The sequence below is a fragment of the Bombina bombina genome, chromosome 5 (assembly GCF_027579735.1).
Source record: "Bombina bombina isolate aBomBom1 chromosome 5, aBomBom1.pri, whole genome shotgun sequence".
Classification (NCBI taxonomy): Eukaryota; Metazoa; Chordata; class Amphibia; order Anura; family Bombinatoridae; genus Bombina; species Bombina bombina.
Window position 1 is genome coordinate 480,498,845 of NC_069503.1, and position 19,283 is coordinate 480,518,127.

At 41.8% G+C, this 19,283-nt stretch overlaps 1 protein-coding gene across 1 annotated transcript in view; it reads right to left on the reverse strand.

Moving 5' to 3' along the window:
- Positions 1-19,283, reverse strand: part of LOC128660492 (uncharacterized) — a 212,942-nt gene that overhangs the window by 127,846 nt on the left and 65,813 nt on the right. The window contains exons 10-13 of the mRNA XM_053714379.1: positions 14,248-14,364; positions 13,446-13,500; positions 12,915-12,930; positions 12,467-12,494 (exon numbers count right to left, since the gene is read on the reverse strand). Coding sequence (XP_053570354.1) covers positions 12,467-12,494; positions 12,915-12,930; positions 13,446-13,500; positions 14,248-14,364 — 216 coding nt within the window. The remainder of the gene's footprint in view (positions 1-12,466; positions 12,495-12,914; positions 12,931-13,445; positions 13,501-14,247; positions 14,365-19,283) is intronic.

Below are 19,283 nucleotides of genomic sequence, written 5' to 3' on the forward strand. Positions count from 1 at the left end.
GTGACGAAAGGCAAAGAATGAATGGGGGATGAGGGAAGTGGGGGAGGTATTTAAGCCTTTGACTGGGGTGTCTTTGCCTCCACCTGGTGGCCAGGTTCTGAATTCATTACTTTTGGGAAATCAATACACAAGCTTAAGGAGGACACTAAATGCAAACAGGCAGGAACAAAAAGGTGGCCCATCCTGATGGCACCACAGCCTGTCACAACCCAGATTCCCGATAAAAGCTACTTCAACATAAGCAGGAGAAACAAAATATGGAAAGAGGACAAGGTAACTGCCCTTCAATTAGAACCATAAGGATCCCTGTTAGAGATCACTCATAAAATCTGGACTCCACTGAGCACAAAAACCTGAGGAGACAAAATTCCCACTGTCTAGAAGAACACAAAAATTAAACCCTCTCCATGATCCATGGCAAGGGAAACAAAAAAAATATAAATATATATATATTTATTTATTTTTCCTTGCTTTTTAGCGCTGCCTCGCCTCTTTCTTTTTTAGCTTTGTCTCAGTTACAACTCGAGGGGTTGAACTGAGGTCAGCAGGGATTTCTAGATCTTTAAGCGCTCTTATCCTAACTCTTTTTTAAACCTTTCTCCAGGCCTTATGGTAAATCTTACGAGTAAAAGGTTTACCAACCTGAAGCATGGTATCAATGACCTCCGAAAAAACACGCCCAGCCAAGGTTAGGCGTTCAATCTCCAGGCAGTCAGCTTCAGAGAATCTAGATTTGGGAGGAGGAAGGGACCCTAAGTAGAAGGTCCTTCCTCAGAGGAAACCTCCAAGGGGGAAGAGATGACATCTATACCAGATCCGCGAACCAGATCCTGCTAGGCCAGACAGGAGCTATTAGAATCACTGATGCCCTTTCCCGTTTGATACAAGCTATTACTCGAGGAAGGAGAGCAAACGGAGGAAACAGATACGCTAGATTGAAAGTCCCAAGGGGCCGCCAGAGCATCGATCAGAACTGCTTGAGGATCTCTTGATCTTGACCCGTACCTTGGAAGCTTGGCGTTTAGACGAGACGCCATCAGATCCAACTCCGGAACCCGCCACCTGGGGGTTATCATTGTGAATACTTACGGATGGAAAGCCCACTCCCCGGAATGAAAAGTCTGTCTGCTCAGAAAATCCGCTTATCAAATGTCCACCCCTGGGATGTGGATGGCAGAGAGGAGACAATTGTGAGCCTCCGCCCACTGGATTGTTAGAGCATTGAAGATTGCTCTTCAATTCTAGAAAGTTTATTGGGAGAGAAGACTTCTCTCGAATCCAAAGACCCTGAGCCTTTAAGTAACCCCAAACTGCTCCCCAGCTCGATAGGCTGGCATCTGTGCTCACAATCTCCCAAAATGGTCTCCGGAAGCATGTTCCCTGAGACAAATGGCCCTGAGAAGTCCACCAAGATAGAGAGTCTCTCGTTAGGGAGTCTAGAACTATCCTCAGAGATATCTGAGAGGTCTCCGTTCCATTGTCTGAGTATGCATAATTGTAAAGGTCTCAGATGGAAACAAACAAAAACATAATTTATGCTTACCTGATAAATTCCTTTCTTCTGTTGTGTGATCAGTCCACGGGTCATCATTACTTCTGGGATATAACTCCTCCCCAACAGGAAATGCAAGAGGATTCACCCAGCAGAGCTGCATATAGCTCCTCCACTCTACGTCAGTCCCAGTCATTCGACCAAGAATCAACGAGAAAGGAGTAACCAAGGGTGAAGTGGTGACTGGAGTATAATTTAAAAGATATTTACCTGCCTTAAAACAGGGCGGGCCGTGGACTGATCACACAACAGAAGAAAGGAATTTATCAGGTAAGCATAAATTATGTTTTCTTCTGTTATGTGTGATCAGTCCACGGGTCATCATTACTTCTGGGATACCAATACCAAAGCAAAAGTACACGGATGACGGGAGGGATAGGCAGGCTCATTATATAGAAGGAACCACTGCCTGAAGAACCTTTCTCCCAAAAATAGCCTCCGAAGAAGCAAAAGTGTCAAATTTGTAAAATTTGGAAAAAGTATGAAGCGAAGACCAAGTTGCAGCCTTGCAAATCTGTTCAACAGAGGCCTCATTCTTAAAGGCCCAAGTGGAAGCCACAGCTCTAGTGGAGTGAGCTGTAATTCTTTCAGGAGGCTGCTGACCAGCAGTCTCATAGGCTAAACGTATTATGCTACGAAGCCAAAAAGAGAGAGAGGTAGCAGAAGCTTTTTGACCTCTCCTCTGTCCAGAATAAACGACAAACAGGGAAGAAGTTTGGCGAAAATCTTTAGTTGCCTGCAAGTAGAACTTGAGGGCACGAACTACATCCAGATTGTGTAGAAGACGTTCCTTCTTTGAAGAAGGATTTGGACACAAGGATGGAACAACAATCTCTTGATTGATATTCCTGTTAGTGACCACCTTAGGTAAGAACCCAGGTTTAGTACGCAGAACTACCTTGTCTGAGTGAAAAATCAGATAAGGAGAATCACAATGTAAGGCTGATAACTCAGAGACTCTTCGAGCCGAGGAAATAGCCATTAAAAACAGAACTTTCCAAGATAACAATTTTATATCAATGGAATGAAGGGGTTCAAATGGAACACCCTGTAAAACGTTAAGAACTAAGTTTAAACTCCATGGCGGAGCAACAGCTTTAAACACAGGCTTGATCCTAGCTAAAGCCTGACAAAAAGCCTGGACGTCTGGATCTTCTGACAGACGCCTGTGTAACAAGATGGACAGAGCTGAAATCTGTCCCTTTAATGAACTAGCTGATAAACCCTTTTCTAACCCTTCTTGTAGAAAAGACAATATCCTAGAGATCCTAACCTTACTCCAGGAGTAATGTTTGGATTCGCACCAGTATAGGTATTTACGCCATATTTTATGGTAAATCTTTCTGGTAACAGGCTTCCTAGCCTGTATCAGGGTATCAATAACCGACTCAGAAAAACCGCGTTTTGATAAAATCAAACGTTCAATTTCCAAGCAGTCAGCTTCAGAGAAGTTAGATTTTGATGTTTGAATGGACCCTGTATCAGAAGGTCCTGTCTTAGAGGTAGAGACCAAGGCGGACAGGATGACATGTCCACTAGATCTGCATACCAAGTCCTGCGTGGCCATGCAGGCGCTATTAGAATCACTGATGCTCTCTCCTGCTTGATTTTGGCAATCAATCGAGGAAGCAGCGGAAAGGGTGGAAACACATAAGCCATCCCGAAGTTCCAAGGTGCTGTCAAAGCATCTATCAGAACCGCTCCCGGATCCCTGGATCTGGACCCGTAGCGAGGAAGTTTGGCGTTCTGGCGAGACGCCATGAGATCTATCTCTGGTTTGCCCCAACGTCGAAGTATTTGGGCAAAGACCTCCGGATGAAGTTCCCACTCCCCCGGATGAAAAGTCTGGCGACTCAAGAAATCCGCCTCCCAGTTCTCCACTCCCGGGATGTGGATTGCTGACAGGTGGCAAGAGTGAGACTCTGCCCAGCGAATTATCTTTGATACTTCCATCATTGCTAGGGAGCTTCTTGTCCCTCCCTGATGGTTGATGTAAGCTACAGTCGTGATGTTGTCCGACTGAAACCTGATGAACCCCCGAGTTGTTAACTGGGGCCAAGCCAGAAGGGCATTGAGAACCGCTCTCAATTCCAGAATGTTTATTGGCAGGAGACATTCCTCCTGATTCCATAGTCCCTGAGCCTTCAGAGAATTCCAGACAGCGCCCCAACCTAGTAGGCTGGCGTCTGTTGTTACAATTGTCCAGTCTGGCCTGCTGAATGGCATCCCCCTGGACAGGTGTGGCCGATAAAGCCACCATAGAAGAGAATTTCTGGTCTCTTGATTTAGATTCAGAGTAGGGGACAAATCTGAGTAATCCCCATTCCACTGACTTAGCATGCATAATTGCAGCGGTCTGAGATGTAGGCGTGCAAAAGGTACTATGTCCATTGCCGCTACCATTAAGCCGATCACCTCCATGCATTGAGCTACTGACGGGTGTTGAATGGAATGAAGGACACGGCATGCATTTTGAAGCTTTGTTAACCTGTCTTCTGTCAGGTAAATCTTCATTTCTACAGAATCTATAAGAGTCCCCAAGAATGGAACTCTTGTGAGAGGAAAGAGAGAACTCTTCTTTTCGTTCACTTTCCATCCATGCGACCTTAGAAATGCCAGAACTAACTCTGTATGAGACTTGGCAGTTTGAAAGCTTGGAGCTTGTATTAGAATGTCGTCTAGGTACGGAGCTACCGAAATCCCTCGCGGTCTTAGTACCGCCAGAAGGGCACCCAGAACTTTTGTGAAGATTCTTGGAGCCGTAGCCAATCCGAATGGAAGAGCTACAAACTGGTAGTGCCTGTCTAAGAAGGCAAACCTTAGGTACCGGTGATGATCTTTGTGGATCGGAATGTGAAGGTAAGCATCCTTTAAATCCACAGTGGTCATGTACTGACCCTCTTGGATCATGGGTAAAATTGTCCGAATAGTTTCCATTTTGAACGATGGAACTCTTAGGAATTTGTTTAGAATCTTTAAATCTAAGATTGGCCTGAAAGTTCCCTCTTTTTTGGGAACCACAAACAGGTTTGAGTAGAACCCTTGTCCTTGTTCCGACCGCGGAACCGGATGGATCACTCCCATTAATAACAGATCTTGTACGCAGCGTAGAAACGCTTCTTTCTTTATCTGGTTTGTTGACAACCTTGACAGATGAAATCTCCCTCTTGGGGGAGATAATTTGAAGTCTAGAAGGTATCCCTGAGATATGATCTCTAGTGCCCAGGGATCCTGAACATCTCTTGCCCAGGCCTGGGCGAAGAGAGAGAGTCTGCCCCCCACTAGATCCGGTCCCGGATCGGGGGCTCTCGGTTCATGCTGTCTTTGGGGCAGCAGCAGGTTTCCTGGCCTGCTTGCTCTTGTTCCAGGACTGGTTAGGCTTCCAGCCTTGCCTGTAACGAGCAACAGCTCCTTCCTGTTTTGGTGCAGTGGAGGTTGATGCTGCTCCTGTTTTGAAGTTCCGAAAGGGACGAAAATTAGACTGTCTAGCCTTAGCTTTGGCTTTGTCTTGAGGTAGGGCGTGGCCCTTACCTCCTGTAATGTCAGCGATAATCTCTTTCAAACCGGGCCCAAATAAAGACTGCCCCTTGAAAGGTATATTAAGTAATTTGGACTTAGAAGTAACATCAGCTGACCAGGATTTTAGCCACAGCGCCCTACGTGCCTGTATGGCGAATCCTGAGTTCTTAGCCGTAAGTTTGGTTAAATGTACTACGGCCTCCGAAATGAAGGAATTAGCTAGTTTAAGGACTCTAAGCCTGTCCGTAATGTCGTCTAGCGTAGATGAACTAAGGTTCTCTTCAAGCGACTCAATCCAAAATGCTGCCGCAGCCGTAATCGGCGCGATACATGCAAGGGGTTGTAATATAAAACCTTGTTGAACAAACATTTTCTTAAGGTAACCCTCTAATTTTTTATCCATTGGATCTGAGAAAGCACAGCTATCCTCCACCGGGATAGTGGTACGCTTAGCTAAAGTAGAAACTGCTCCCTCCACCTTGGGGACCGTTTGCCATAAGTCCCGAGTGGTGGCGTCTATTGGAAACATCTTTCTAAATATTGGAGGGGGTGAGAACGGCACACCGGGTCTATCCCACTCCTTAGTAACAATTTCAGTTAGTCTCTTAGGTATAGGAAAAACGTCAGTACTCGCCGGTACCGCAAAGTATTTATCCAACCTACACAGTTTCTCTGGTATTGCAACGGTGTTACAATCGTTGAGAGCTGCTAAGACCTCCCCTAGTAATACACGGAGGTTCTCCAATTTAAATTTAAAATTTGAAATATCTGAGTCCAATCTGTTTGGATCAGAACTGTCACCCACAGAATGAAGCTCTCTGTCCTCATGCTCTGCGAGCTGTGACGCAGTATCAGACATGGCCCTAGCATTGTCAGCGCACTCTGTTCTCACCCCAGAGTGATCACGCTTGCCTCTTAGTTCTGGTAATTTAGACAAAACTTCAGTCATAACAGTAGCCATATCTTGTAATGTTATCTGTAATGGCCGCCCAGATGTACTAGGCGCCAAAATATCACGCACCTCCCGGGCGGGAGATGCAGGTACTGCCGCGTGAGGCGAGTTAGTCGGCATAACTCTCCCCTCGCTGTTTGGTGAAATTTGTTCACATTGTACAGATTGACTTTTATTTAAAGTAGCATCAATACAGTTAGTACATAAATTTCTATTGGGCTCCACCTTGGCATTGGAACAAATGACACAGATATCTTCCTCTGAGTCAGACATGTTTAACACACTAGCAAAAACTTACAACTTGGTTATAATCTTTTTTAGCAAAAAAACGTACTGTGCCTCAAAGAGGTACTAACGATTAAATGACAGTTGAAATAATGAACTGAAAAACAGTTATAGCATCAAACTTTAAAACAACAAAACTTTTAGCAAAGGTTTGTTCCCATTAGTAAAATAACAATAATTAAATTTGACATAAAAAATACAAAGCAACGTTTTTATTCACAGTCACTATAAGAATTCTCACAGCTCTGCTGAGAGAATTTACCTCCCTTCAAAGAAGTTTGAAGACCCCTGAGATCTATCAGAGATGAACCGGATCATGCAGGAAATATAAAAGTAACTGACTGGTATTTTTTGATGCGTAGCAAAGAGCGCCAAAAACGGCCCCTCCCTCTCCCACACAGCAGTGAAGAGAAACGAAACTGTCACAATTAAAGCAAAAAAACTGCCAAGTGGAAAATAATGCCCAAATATTTATTCACACAGTACCTCAGCAATGTAAACGATTCTACATTCCAGCAAAAACGTTTAACATGATAAATAGTTATTAAAAAGGATTAGTGACCTTTAACAGAGTAGTTCCGGTGAAATACCATCCCCAGAATACTGAAGTGTATACATACATGTCATTTTAACGGTATGGCAGGATTTTCTCATCAATTCCATTCAGAAAATAAAAACTGCTACATACCTCAATGCAGATTCATCTGCCCGCTGTCCCCTGATCTGAAGCCTTTACCTCCCTCAGATGGCCGAGAACAGCAATATGATCTTAACTACTCCGGTTAAAATCATAGTAAAAAACTCTGACAGATTCTTCCTCAAACTCTGCCAGAGAAGTAATAACACGCTCCGGTGCTATTTTAAAATAACAAACTTTTGATTGAAGTCATAAAAACTAAGTATAATCACCATAGTCCTCTCACACATCCTATCTAGTCGTTGGGTGCAAGAGAATGACTGGGACTGACGTAGAGGGGAGGAGCTATATGCAGCTCTGCTGGGTGAATCCTCTTGCATTTCCTGTTGGGGAGGAGTTATATCCCAGAAGTAATGATGACCCGTGGACTGATCACACATAACAGAAGAAAGGAATATCGTTCCAAAAAGCACACCCTGGTGTGTGATACCAGTGAACTCTGGGGGGACAAGATTTGAATCCTATCCTGTTATCCCTGGGAGGCTACTTCCACTGTCCAAGGATCTGGGACATCGCGGATCCAAGCCTACTGAAAGAAAAAAAGCCTGCCCCCTACTTGGATCCAAGACTAGATCGGGGCGGCCCATTCCTGCCGACTTAGACTCGGCTGAAGGTTTCTTGGATTGTTTCCCCTTATTCCAAGGTTGACTAGATCTCCAAGAAGTCCTGGATTGACCCGTCTTGGAATAAGAGGAGGAAGGCTTTTGTCCTTTGAAGTTACGAAAGGAACAAAAATTTGAATTCTGGTGACCCTTAGGTCTACCCTTCTTGTCCTGAGGTAGTGTCAGGGAACATCACTTATTTGTGTTGCACACTTTACCTATGTACTTATTTTACATTATCTATAATGTTATGCACTGATGTATTTTCACTGCACTCCATTCGTAATATTTTCACTGCACTCCATTCGTAATATCATTTCTTCTAAGACACTTGTAATATCAGTTACATTTGCAAATTTCAGTTACTGATCTGTCTGTGTCTCTCAACAGGAAACTAAGGTACTTTTTTTACAAAGCCAAACAAACCCAGGTGTTTCTTGTAAGCTAAAACCGCAAATGTCACAGATCAGTACCCACCTACATTATTTCCTGTAGCTGCAAAATATACATTTTTCATGTCTGTACTTTTTTCAGATATTATTTTCTATTATATGTTATGCTGTACGCCAAATAAGGCTATTAGGAAGGATATTACTGTATTTTGCTTAGCCAATAAGATGATGTTACGTATCAGATGCCTACGTGCATCCATGTCTATATATTGTGCTTTTGGCCCCAGAATAAACGGAACATTTGCTAAGGATAACCTGCCTGTGTGTGTTATTTTGGTAATTGTTTCCCGGACGTCCGAGAAGGTCACTGTTTTCCTCCAAGGCTCATCTTCCAAATATTGCCCTGGGAAAATTCCTAACAGGTAGGAATGCTCCCTTTCCACCAGTAACTTTGGAAAAGATCTCAGCCAGACCAGGACCAAATAAAGCTTAACGGTGTCTATGCAAAACACAATATAAGTACAGCACCTGCCAGTGTGAGTGCACACTGTATCCAGGACGTTGCAAAGTCCTCCACATGCAGTAACAATGAAAACCAGCAGCACTTCATAAGATTAAAAGACCTTTAGCTTGTATTTGTTGGTGACCCATCTTTTACAGTAAAGGTCTTTTAACCTTAAGAAGTGCTGCTGGTTTTCGTTGTTACTGCAGGACCAAATAAAGTCTTTCCCTTAAAAGGTAGAGATAGAAGTTTGGGCTTGGAGGATATCTCCACAGACCAAGATTTTAGCCACAGAGCTCTGCGAGCTAGAACTGCAAAGCTAGAATTTTTGGCTCAGAGTCTAACAAATTGCATGCTGGCATCACAGATAAAATATTAGCTAGCTAGAGAGCTTTGGTCCTATTCTGGATCTCCTCTATGGTAGTCTCCTCTGAAAATAGCTCGGACAAGGAGTCGCACTAATAAGAGGCTGCACCAGCAACTGTCGCAATACTAGCAACTGGTTGCCTTTGCAAACCCTGATGAATTTTTTTTTCTTAAGTAAGCTTCCAGCTTCTTATCCATAGGGTCCTTAAAAAAAGAACTATCCTCAAGGGAATAGAAGTTCTCTTGGCTAGAGTGAATATAACGCCCTTTACCTTAGGCACATTGCACCACAGGTCACACACAAAGTCAGCAACAGTAAACATCTTTTTAAAAACAGGGGACCAGGAAAAAGAAATCCCCTGCATCTCCTATTCCTGAGCTGTAATGTCAGACATGCGATCTGGAACAGGGAATACCTCCACAGATGTAGGTTTGACATCGAAAACTCTGTTAAGTTTATTAGACCTCGAGGAGTCTCAGCGACAGTAGAGTCGGAGTCCTCCAACATAGCTAGGACCTCTTTAAAGAGTAAACGGAGGTGTACAAGCTTAAGTCTAAAATTGACCTCCTTTAAATCCGCTGTACTAGCAACGATTTAGAATGAGCGATGTCGCCCTTTAGAAGCCACAAAGGAACGATAGCCCTCAGATAACTGAGACAGACTGACTAACGCAGCCCAGGAGGAGTCAGAACTCTTAGTTTTAGAGATGTTCTTAAATGTTCTCTCTCTCTAACCAGCAATAGGTAAGGCACTCAAAGCTGCAGAAGTCAGTTGCGCAGTAAAATCACCTGGTAAATATACACTGTCAGGTAATGACAGAGGAACCGCAGGGCACTGCTTGTGTAACTGCTAAGGACGGGGACATTTGAGAAGAAAACAGATATCCTCAGATGGCTCTGAGAGGGAAACTTTTATTCTGAAAATAAAATGTAAGGTCACTTATGTGAACAAACTGCACATGAGGTATAGCTGAGCCTCAAGATTAGAAATTATCAAGGAACATAGATATAACTTTAAAAAGAATCCCTAAAGTCCTAAAGGTTCTCAAATAGAATAAAAAAGAACAGAGCCCTGTACTGTAGATGCTTAGCTGATTTAGTATCAAGACAATGGACTGCAGCAAATATAATGCTCTATGATTTTTCCTCAAATCAGTTTTAAAGCCCCAATAAGCAAGTCACCACTATACTCCTCAGCTCTGCTGAAGAAGCTTACCCTCCGGAAACCAGAGAAAACAAAAACTGAGCTATTTTAGCTGTCAGAATCGAAAGCATGGCTGATCCATTAAATAAGTGGGAAGAGATACAAGAGCGCTAACAGCTAATACCCAATATGAAGGGTATTAGCTGTTAGAGCCATGCAGTCCATGACCGCAAGAAAAATCAATGCGCAACAGGGATAAAAAGTGCACAAATAGTCACCGCGCTAGACCCCCAGTAAAAACATAATATATTAAAATGTACATCATGCTCTGAGATCCTCAATAAAATGTAAGGAGGAGTAAATGGAATAAAATCCCTCTAAGATAGATACAGCTCAACCCTCAGGGAGGGTTCGATCTAGAGTCATAGTAAATTAACCCCTAAAGAGCAAGAACCTAATAAAGGATTATTCCCTTATAAATGTCCAAGCAGTACAGTGCCCTCCTCTGCTGCCCCAAATATTAAAAGTATCCCCAAATTAAAAGAGATATTAAACTGAGTCCCCGGTCTCCACTAGAAGGGATATTAATCCTCAAAGTGCTATGTCCTTCTCACCTAGAAGGTAAAAAGCACTTATCTTTGGAGTTCAACCGCTAGGCAGGGAAAAGCTTCTTAGATTCGACAGATTCACCACTTCTGACAGGGACCTATAGAAAAAGAAAAACCGAGTAACCAACCCTGGTTTTCTATAAAGGGGTAAGCATTGGTGTTAGAAGTTAAGCAAAGACTACCTCACCGTCTTCTAACTGCTAAAAGCCACCATTACTCTTACTAAAGATAAATACATGGACACAGCATAGCCCCAATCCTTGCTTGCAGAAAAAGTACACATTAAAGGATTAAATATCTTCAGACACCATCTTCGCATATCCTCCCAATGATAAAGGCAAAGAATGACTGGGGATTATGGGTAATGGGAGTGACACTTAACAGCTCTGCTGGTGTTCTTTGCCTCCTCCTGCTGGCCAGGAGTTGAATTCCCACTAGTAATTGGAATGGATCCGTGGACTCTCCATGCTATTGGAAAGACAGAGGTTTAGCATACATCTACACTGTAATTTTGACATCAAACGATGCATTACTTTGCGTTACATTTAAAAAATTGTTTATCCTATCACGTCTGCAAAGGACAGTTAGCGACAGGTAGAAATTAGCTTCTGCAGTGATCACATAATTGCTTTGTAGAATGTAGCAGGATTAGGCTTTTTTTGTGGGAACTGGAAAACACACGAATCTCAGACAAAGTGATGGTAAACTTAACAGGTTTTAAAAATATGTCCAGAATCTAAGCATATTTTACAGGGACTTTAATTGATCAGTTCTAATAAAGATGCACTGTAACTTACATTTTAATCTAGCCATTCTATTCTAATGCCTTGCACTTCAGTTGCCCACTAAAAAAAAAAAAAAAATTATATTTTTGTGAGCTTTAGGTTTTGACTGTTCTCCAATCAGCGCTCTAGCTACAAAAAAAGTGCTGTTAGCTCACAAAAAAAATTTGGAAATGGGCGGTGGGAGCACAGGGTATTAAAATGACATGGATAGATTAAAAAGTAAGTTACAGCGCATCTTTATTAGAAGTGATCAATAAAAATAAAATATCACTTAGATTCCAGAACTGATTTTAAAACATGTAAAGTTTACAATCATTTTAATTTACAGGAGGGAGGGAAAACAAATAAGGAAAGCATGTTATAAAGTTTAACTACACAAAATTAAACATTTTATATTTCAATGTTTAAAGGGATATTCCAGCCAAAATTGGAAACCACATGGGTGCATTTCGGTATTGAACAGAAGCAATTTTGTAATATACATGCATTAGCAAAAATGCTTCTAACAAAAGCTATAGCTGTTTCAAAAGTGTATTTAAGTATGCTCCGTGCACCAGCATTTTAAACACAGCACTTGCTCAGAGAGCCTGAGGTGCTTGTACCATCTGGTAATGACTCAATTTGTTAATTGCTGACATGATACAAGCCCCAGTAATGATCTGAGCAGCTGCAATATTTAAAATGTGGGTGTAGTGACAATATCTAGCTATGCTTCACGTGCACGTGCAGAGAAAAATGTTAACACTAAAACAGTGATAACTTTTACTAGAAGCATGTTTGCCAATTCATGTATATTGCAAATATGTTTTTATTCAAAGATGTAATTAATCTATGTACATTTAAATTTTGACTGGAATGTCCCTTTAAGTGTTGTGTTCCTATTTTAAGCCAACATTCTGTCTACTTGACTATTCCTGAGTCTAGTCCACATGAATGCAGCTTATAAATTTCTCATATGAGCCAGTGTCAAGAAGTTTAATTTCTACATAGGTTACTATCACTTTAGTTACAAAATCTAGGCAATTCAAAAAACGCATATAATTTTTTCTTTTGTTTTCTTACATTTTGTCCCAAGTGCCACTTGTTATAACTGAAAATAAAAAAAAACAATAATTTAATTATTTTCTAATACTTTACGATTATGCTTGAGTTGTACAGCAATTATAGTGTTGAAATGTACAGCAATTATAGTGTTGAAATGTACAGCAATTATAGTGGAAAAACGACATGATTTAATTTGTTAGGCCTTGTAATTTTAGAACTAGCGACCATACAGCTGTGTGTTTAACCCCCATAAAGGAGTAAAGCCACACCGAACTGCTGGTCCAGCGAGGAAACAGCCAGTGAGCCAATAAGCAGCGTCAATCACATAACTGTCGCTGCTAATTGGTTTAACAGTTGTGTACTTCAGGACCTGTAGTTCTCTGCAACCCCAGAGCAGTATTTCAGTTTGGAAGGTATGAGGTCTGTATTGAATGGCCAAATGTGCATGCCATCGTAGTGCCCTTACCTTCTCTCCTGTAAGGCTGCGAAAAGAAAAATGGAAATATTAAAAAACAAGAATGTCAAAGAACCAATAAGATGGCAATATAAAAATATTTCATGAATCTTAGTACTGAAGTTGAACCACAATGTTTGGATTTCTAAACACTTTATTTTCAAAAAGCATTAATAAATCGCACTGGGTCACACTTTGGCAGCCAAAATGTTGCACTTAAGCAACTTTCTAATTTACTCATATTATAAATTATTCTTTGTTCTCTTGCTATCTTTAGTTGAAAAAAGCAGGAATCTAAGCTTAGGAGCCAGCCATTTTTAGTTCAGCAAACTGGGTAGTGCTGCTGATTGGTGGCTACATTTAGCGACCAATCAGCAAGCGCTACCCAGGTGCTGAAACAAATGTACATATACACACACACATACAAACACACTGTATATATATATATATATATATATATATATATATTTTTTTTTTTATTTTTTTTTATTTATTTATTTTTTGTTTTTTTTACTCCCATACGCAATAGTACTGAAGGCTCACCTTTATATGCCGGTAGCTCCTGTTTCATTGCTTGGTATGTACGATCTGGTTTAACCTAAAATAAAAAAATAAACAGGAATGCTTAAGCCAAATTATCCTCTCATGGACAACAAGATTTTTTTAAAGTGTCTGTAACACTAAAGTCGATTAGGAATTCACGGATATTCAAATTAATTCAAAAGTGGCTCCATCAAAGTGCATATTTGAAGGGCACTGCAGAACTCCATAGGTATCAGTACCTTCACAGTTTTTAAAGGAAATAAAGATAGCTGCTTTGACAGAGAGTCAAAGTATTTTTAATTCTAAAATAACTCATTTTAAAATTACCTTAAGGGGACATGAAACAATTGCAATATAATTTTTCAATTATGCATGGCACAATAACTTGGCAAGCTATAATAGCTATTGTTAAAGTGTTCAATATAAAATTATACCTAGTGAGAGCATGGATTTAAAAGCAAAAATGTGTACGTTTGTGTCTGGCAAAATAAAAAATCAAATGTGTAAAATCACTTTGTTGTTTCAGGGGCTGAAAACATTATTTAAAATTAGGTAAAAGCGAGAACATTGAAGAGGCGACTACGCATTTTTGTTAGTGTCACATGATTATTTGTGTATAGATGTATTTAGAATAATAAAAAACTTAAAGCAATAAATAAAATTATATGAACCTCAGCATCCTGGATTTGTAAACGTGTGCTATTTTTCTATTTTGAGTCCATGTTAAGCAAGAATGTATGTGTGAAGCCCCAAATATCTGGTAAAAGTGGAAAAAATATCAACCAGAACTAAAATAACTTACCCTATAGAATTTTTTCCCTTCTTCTTTCTCAATTTCCCGAGCCATTCTCTTGAGAAAATGAATTTTATTTTCACTTTCACTGAGCGGAGCTTTCAATACAAATGGATATTTTTTGGCCTGTTCAGTAAAGAGATACTAAAGTCAAAAACATAATTTATGCTTACCTGATAAATTATTTTCTTTTGGAATGATGATAGTACATAGGGCTCTATAACCTGTGGAATATATTTTCCCTAGGAGGAGGCTAAGAACTCTTACAAGAGCTAAAATTTCCTTGCACTTCCCATCTCTATTCAGTTTAAAGCATAGCCGAGCAGGGAATAGGAAACGGATAAAGAGGAAAAACAAAAGCAGTGTCTATAGAGGTGCAAATTAGAACGGTCTCCCAAAATTAAAATGGGCGTGGCCTATGGATTGTAATTCTGAAAGAAAATAATTTATCAGGTAAGCATAAATTAGGTTTTCTTTCGCATATTGATGATTATAGTCCATAGGGCTCTATAACATGATGTGGGATTAATACTCAAGCAGATAGTCCATTGTAAGGGAAGGGTGGGACAATTTTCAGGCAGTTCCTAGTTATCAGACACTGAGGCCTTAAGAACTTTCCTGCCAAAAGCTGTTTGCGAACAAGCGAAAACATCAGAGCGCAAATATGGAAAAAGGTATGCAGTGCAGAACATGCTGCAGCTTTAAAAGTCTGCTTCAAAGATGCATTATTTTGAAAGCCCAGGAAGTTTCAACTGATTTTGTCGAATGCTGTGATATGTTTAGGGAAATTTCTCGCCACCAAGAAGGCCTTGTGATTACCTATTTGAATCAAGAGGTCAAAACTACAGTAGTAGCTTTCTACCCTTTATGGGTCCCAGAGTAGTGAACAAACAAGCAGGAAGATTATCGGAATTTCTTAGTAGCTTGAAGATAGAACTTCAATGCTCTGACTGCATCAAGATTATGTAAAAGTCATTCCTGTTTTAAGAGGAGCCAGGACTGGAAAGCCAGAAGAATTACTCAGAGTTCAGAATGATGATTGGTAACCTAACCTCTTTGACCACTGATTGAGCTTAGATATTTGAAGGTTTTGCAAATGGAAGTGGGCAAAGGGAACAGCGTCTGAAGCTACAACCACAAGGCCCATTCCCTCCATGCATACAGCTACTGATGGAAATGAAGCACATTGCAGGAACAGACCCGCCTTCTGAAGCTTTATTCTGCGGGACACCATCAAGAATAGACGAATTAGGACAGAATCTATGACTCCTCCTAGAAAAGGACACCCTGGAGATAAAGAGTTCTTTAGAACATTGATTCTTCAACCGCAGTCTTGGAGGAAAAAAACATAATTTATGCTTACCTGATAAATTTATTTCTCTTGTAGTGTATCCAGTCCACGGATCATCCATTACTTATGGGATATTCTCCTTCCCAACAGGAAGTTGCAAGAGGATCACACACAGCAGAGCTGCTATGTAGCTCCTCCCCTAACTGTCATATCCAGTCATTCGACCGAAAACAAACAGAGAAAGGAGAAACCATAGGGTGCAGTGGTGACTGTAGTTTAATTAAAATTTAGACCTGCCTTAAAAGGACAGGGCGGGCCGTGGACTGGATACACTACAAGAGAAATAAATTTATCAGGTAAGCATAAATTATGTTTTCTCTTGTTAAGTGTATCCAGTCCACGGATCATCCATTACTTATGGGATACCAATACCAAAGCTAAAGTACACGGATGATGGGAGGGACAAGGCAGGATTAAGCGGAAGGAACCACTGCCTGAAGAACCTCTCTCACAAAACAGCCTCCGAAGAAGCAAAAGTATCAAATTTGGAAAAAGTGTGAAGGGAAGACCAAGTGGCGGCCTTGCAAATCTGTTCAACAGAGGCCTCATTTTTAAAGGCCCAGGTGGAAGCCACAGCTCTAGTGGAATGAGCTGTAATCCTTTCAGGGGGCTGCTGTCCAGCAGTCTCATAGGCTAGGCGTATTATGCTCCGAAGCCAAAAGGAAAGAGAGGTTGCCGAAGCGTTTTGACCTCTCCTCTGTCCAGAGTAAACGACAAACAGGGTAGATGTTTGACGAAAATCTTTAGTAGCTTGTAAGTAAAACTTCAAGGCACGGACTACGTCCAGATTATGTAAAAGACGTTCCTTCTTTGAAGAAGGATTAGGACACAATGATGGAACAACAATCTCGATTGATATTCTTGTTAGAAACCACCTTAGGTAAAAACCCAGGTTTGGTACGCAGGACTACCTTATCTGCATGAAAAATTAGATAAGGAGAATCACATTGTAAGGCAGATAGCTCAGAGACTCTCCGAGCCGAGGAAATAGCCATCAAAAACAGAACTTTCCAAGATAAAAGTTTAATATCAATGGAATGAAGGGGTTCAAACTGAACTCCTTGAAGAACTTTAAGAACCAAGTTTAAGCTCCACGGGGGAGCAACAGGTTTAAACACAGGCTTAATTCTAACCAAAGCCTGGCAAAATGCCTGGACGTCTGGAACCTCTGCCAGACGCTTGTGCAAAAGAATAGACAGAGCAGAAATCTGTCCCTTTAAGGAACTAGCTGATAATCCTATGTCCAAGCCCTCTTGGAGAAAAGACAATATTCTAGGAATCCTAACCTTACTCCATGAGTAATTCTTGGATTCACACCAATAAAGATATTTACTCCATATCTTGTGGTAGATTTTCCTGGTAACAGGCTTTCGTGCCTGTATTAAAGTATCAATGACTGACTCGGAGAAGCCACGCTTTGATAGAATCAAGCGTTCAATCTCCATGCAGTCAGTCTCAGAGAAATTAGATTTGGATGATTGAAAGGACCTTGTATCAGAAGGTCCTGTCTTAGAGGCAGAGTCCATGGTGGAAAGGATGACATGTCCACTAGGTCTGCATACCAAGTCCTGCGTGGCCACGCAGGTGCTATCAGAATCACTGATGCTCTCTCCTGTTTGATTTTGGCAGTCGAGGGAGCAGAGGAAACGGTGGAAACACATAAGCCAGGTTGAAGAACCAAGGCGCTGCTAGAGCATCTATCAGCGTCGCTTCTGGGTCCCTGGACCTGGATCCGTAACAAGGAAGCTTGGCGTTCTGGCGAGACGCCATGAGATCCAACTCTGGTTTGCCCCAACGATGAATCAACTGAGCAAACACCTCCGGATGGAGTTCCCACTCCCCCGGATGGAAAATCTGACGACTTAGAAAATCCGCCTCCCAGTTCTCCACGCCTGGGATATGGATTGCTGACAGGTGGCAAGAGTGGTACTCTGCCCAGCGAATTATTTTTGAGACTTCTAACATCGCTAGGGAACTCCTGGTTCCCCCTTGATGGTTGATGTAAGCCACAGTCGTGATGTTGTCCGACTGAAATCTGATGAACCTCAGTGTTGCTAACTGAGGCCAAGCCAGAAGAGCATTGAATATCGCTCTTAACTCCAGAATATTTATTGGAAGGAGTTTCTCCTCCTGAGTCCACGATCCCTGTGCCTTCAGGGAATTCCAGACTGCACCCCAACCTAGAAGGCTGGCATCTGTTGTTACAATTGTCCAAACTGGCCTGCGAAAGGTCATACCCTTGGACAGGTGTACCCAAGACAACCACCAGAGAAGAGAATCTCTGGTCTCTTGATCCAGATTTAGCAGAGGGGACAAATCTGTGTAATCCCCATTCCACTGACTCAGCATGCATAATTGCAGCCGTCTGAGATGAAGGCGCGCAAATGGCACTATGTCCATTGCCGCTACCATTAAGCCGATTACCTCCACACACTGAGCTACCGAAGGGCGCGGAATGGAGTGAAGAACACGGCAAGCATTTAGAAGATTTGATAACCTGGACTCCGTCAGGTAAATTTTCATTTCTACAGAATCTATAAGAGTTCCTAAGAAGGAGACTCTTGCGAGTGGGGATAGAGAACTCTTTTCCTCGTTCACTTTCCAAAACAGAACTTTCCTGTAAAGATTCTCGGGGCTGTAGCCAACCCGAAGGGAAGAGCTACAAATTGGTAATGCCTGTCTAGAAAGGCAAACCTTAGAAACCGATGATGATCTTTGTGAATCGGTATGTGAAGGTAGGCATCCTTTGAGTCCACTGTGGTCATGTACTGACCTTCTTGGATCATGGGTAGGATGGTCCGAATAGTTTCCATTTTGAAAGATGGAACTCTGAGGAATTTGTTTACGATCTTTAGATCCAAAATTGGTCTGAAGGTTCCCTCTTTTTTGGGAACCACAAACAGATTCGAATAAAAACCCTATCCTTGTTCCGTCCGTGGAACTGGATGGATCACTCCCATAACTAGGAGGTCTTGCACACAGCGTAGGCCTCTTTCTTTATCTGATTTGCAGATAGCCTTAAAAGATTAAATCTCCCTTGTGGAGGGGAAGCTTTGAAGTCCAGAAGATATCCCTGAGATATGATCTCCAACGCCCAGGGATCCCGAACATCTCTTGCCCACGCCTGGTGCGAAGAGAGAAAGTCTGCCCCCTACTAGATCCGTTGCCGGATAGGGGGCCGTTCCTTCATGCTGTCTTAGAGGCAGCAGCAGGCTTTCTGGCCTGCTTGCCTTTGTTCCAGGACTGGTTAGGTTTCCAGGCCTGCTTAGATTGAGCAAAAGTTCCCTCTTGTTTTGAAGCGGAGGAAGTTGATGCTGCACCTGCCTTGAAATTTCGAAAGGCACGAAAATTAGACTGTTTGGCCTTTGCTTTGGCCCTGTCCTGAGGAAGGGTGTGACCCTTAGCTCCAGTAATGTCAGCAATAATTTCCTTAAAACCAGGCCCGAATAAGGTCTGCCCCTTGAAAGGAATGTTGAGTAATTTAGACTTCGAAGTCACGTCAGCTGACCAGGATTTAAGCCATAGCGCCCTACGCGCTTGGATGGCGAATCCGGAATTCTTAGCCGTTAGTTTAGTCAAATGAACAATGGCATCAGAAACAAATGAGTTAGCTAGCTTAAGTGTTCTAAGCTTGTCAATAATTTCAGTCAATGGAGCTGTATGGATGGCCTCTTCCAGGGCCTCAAACCAGAAT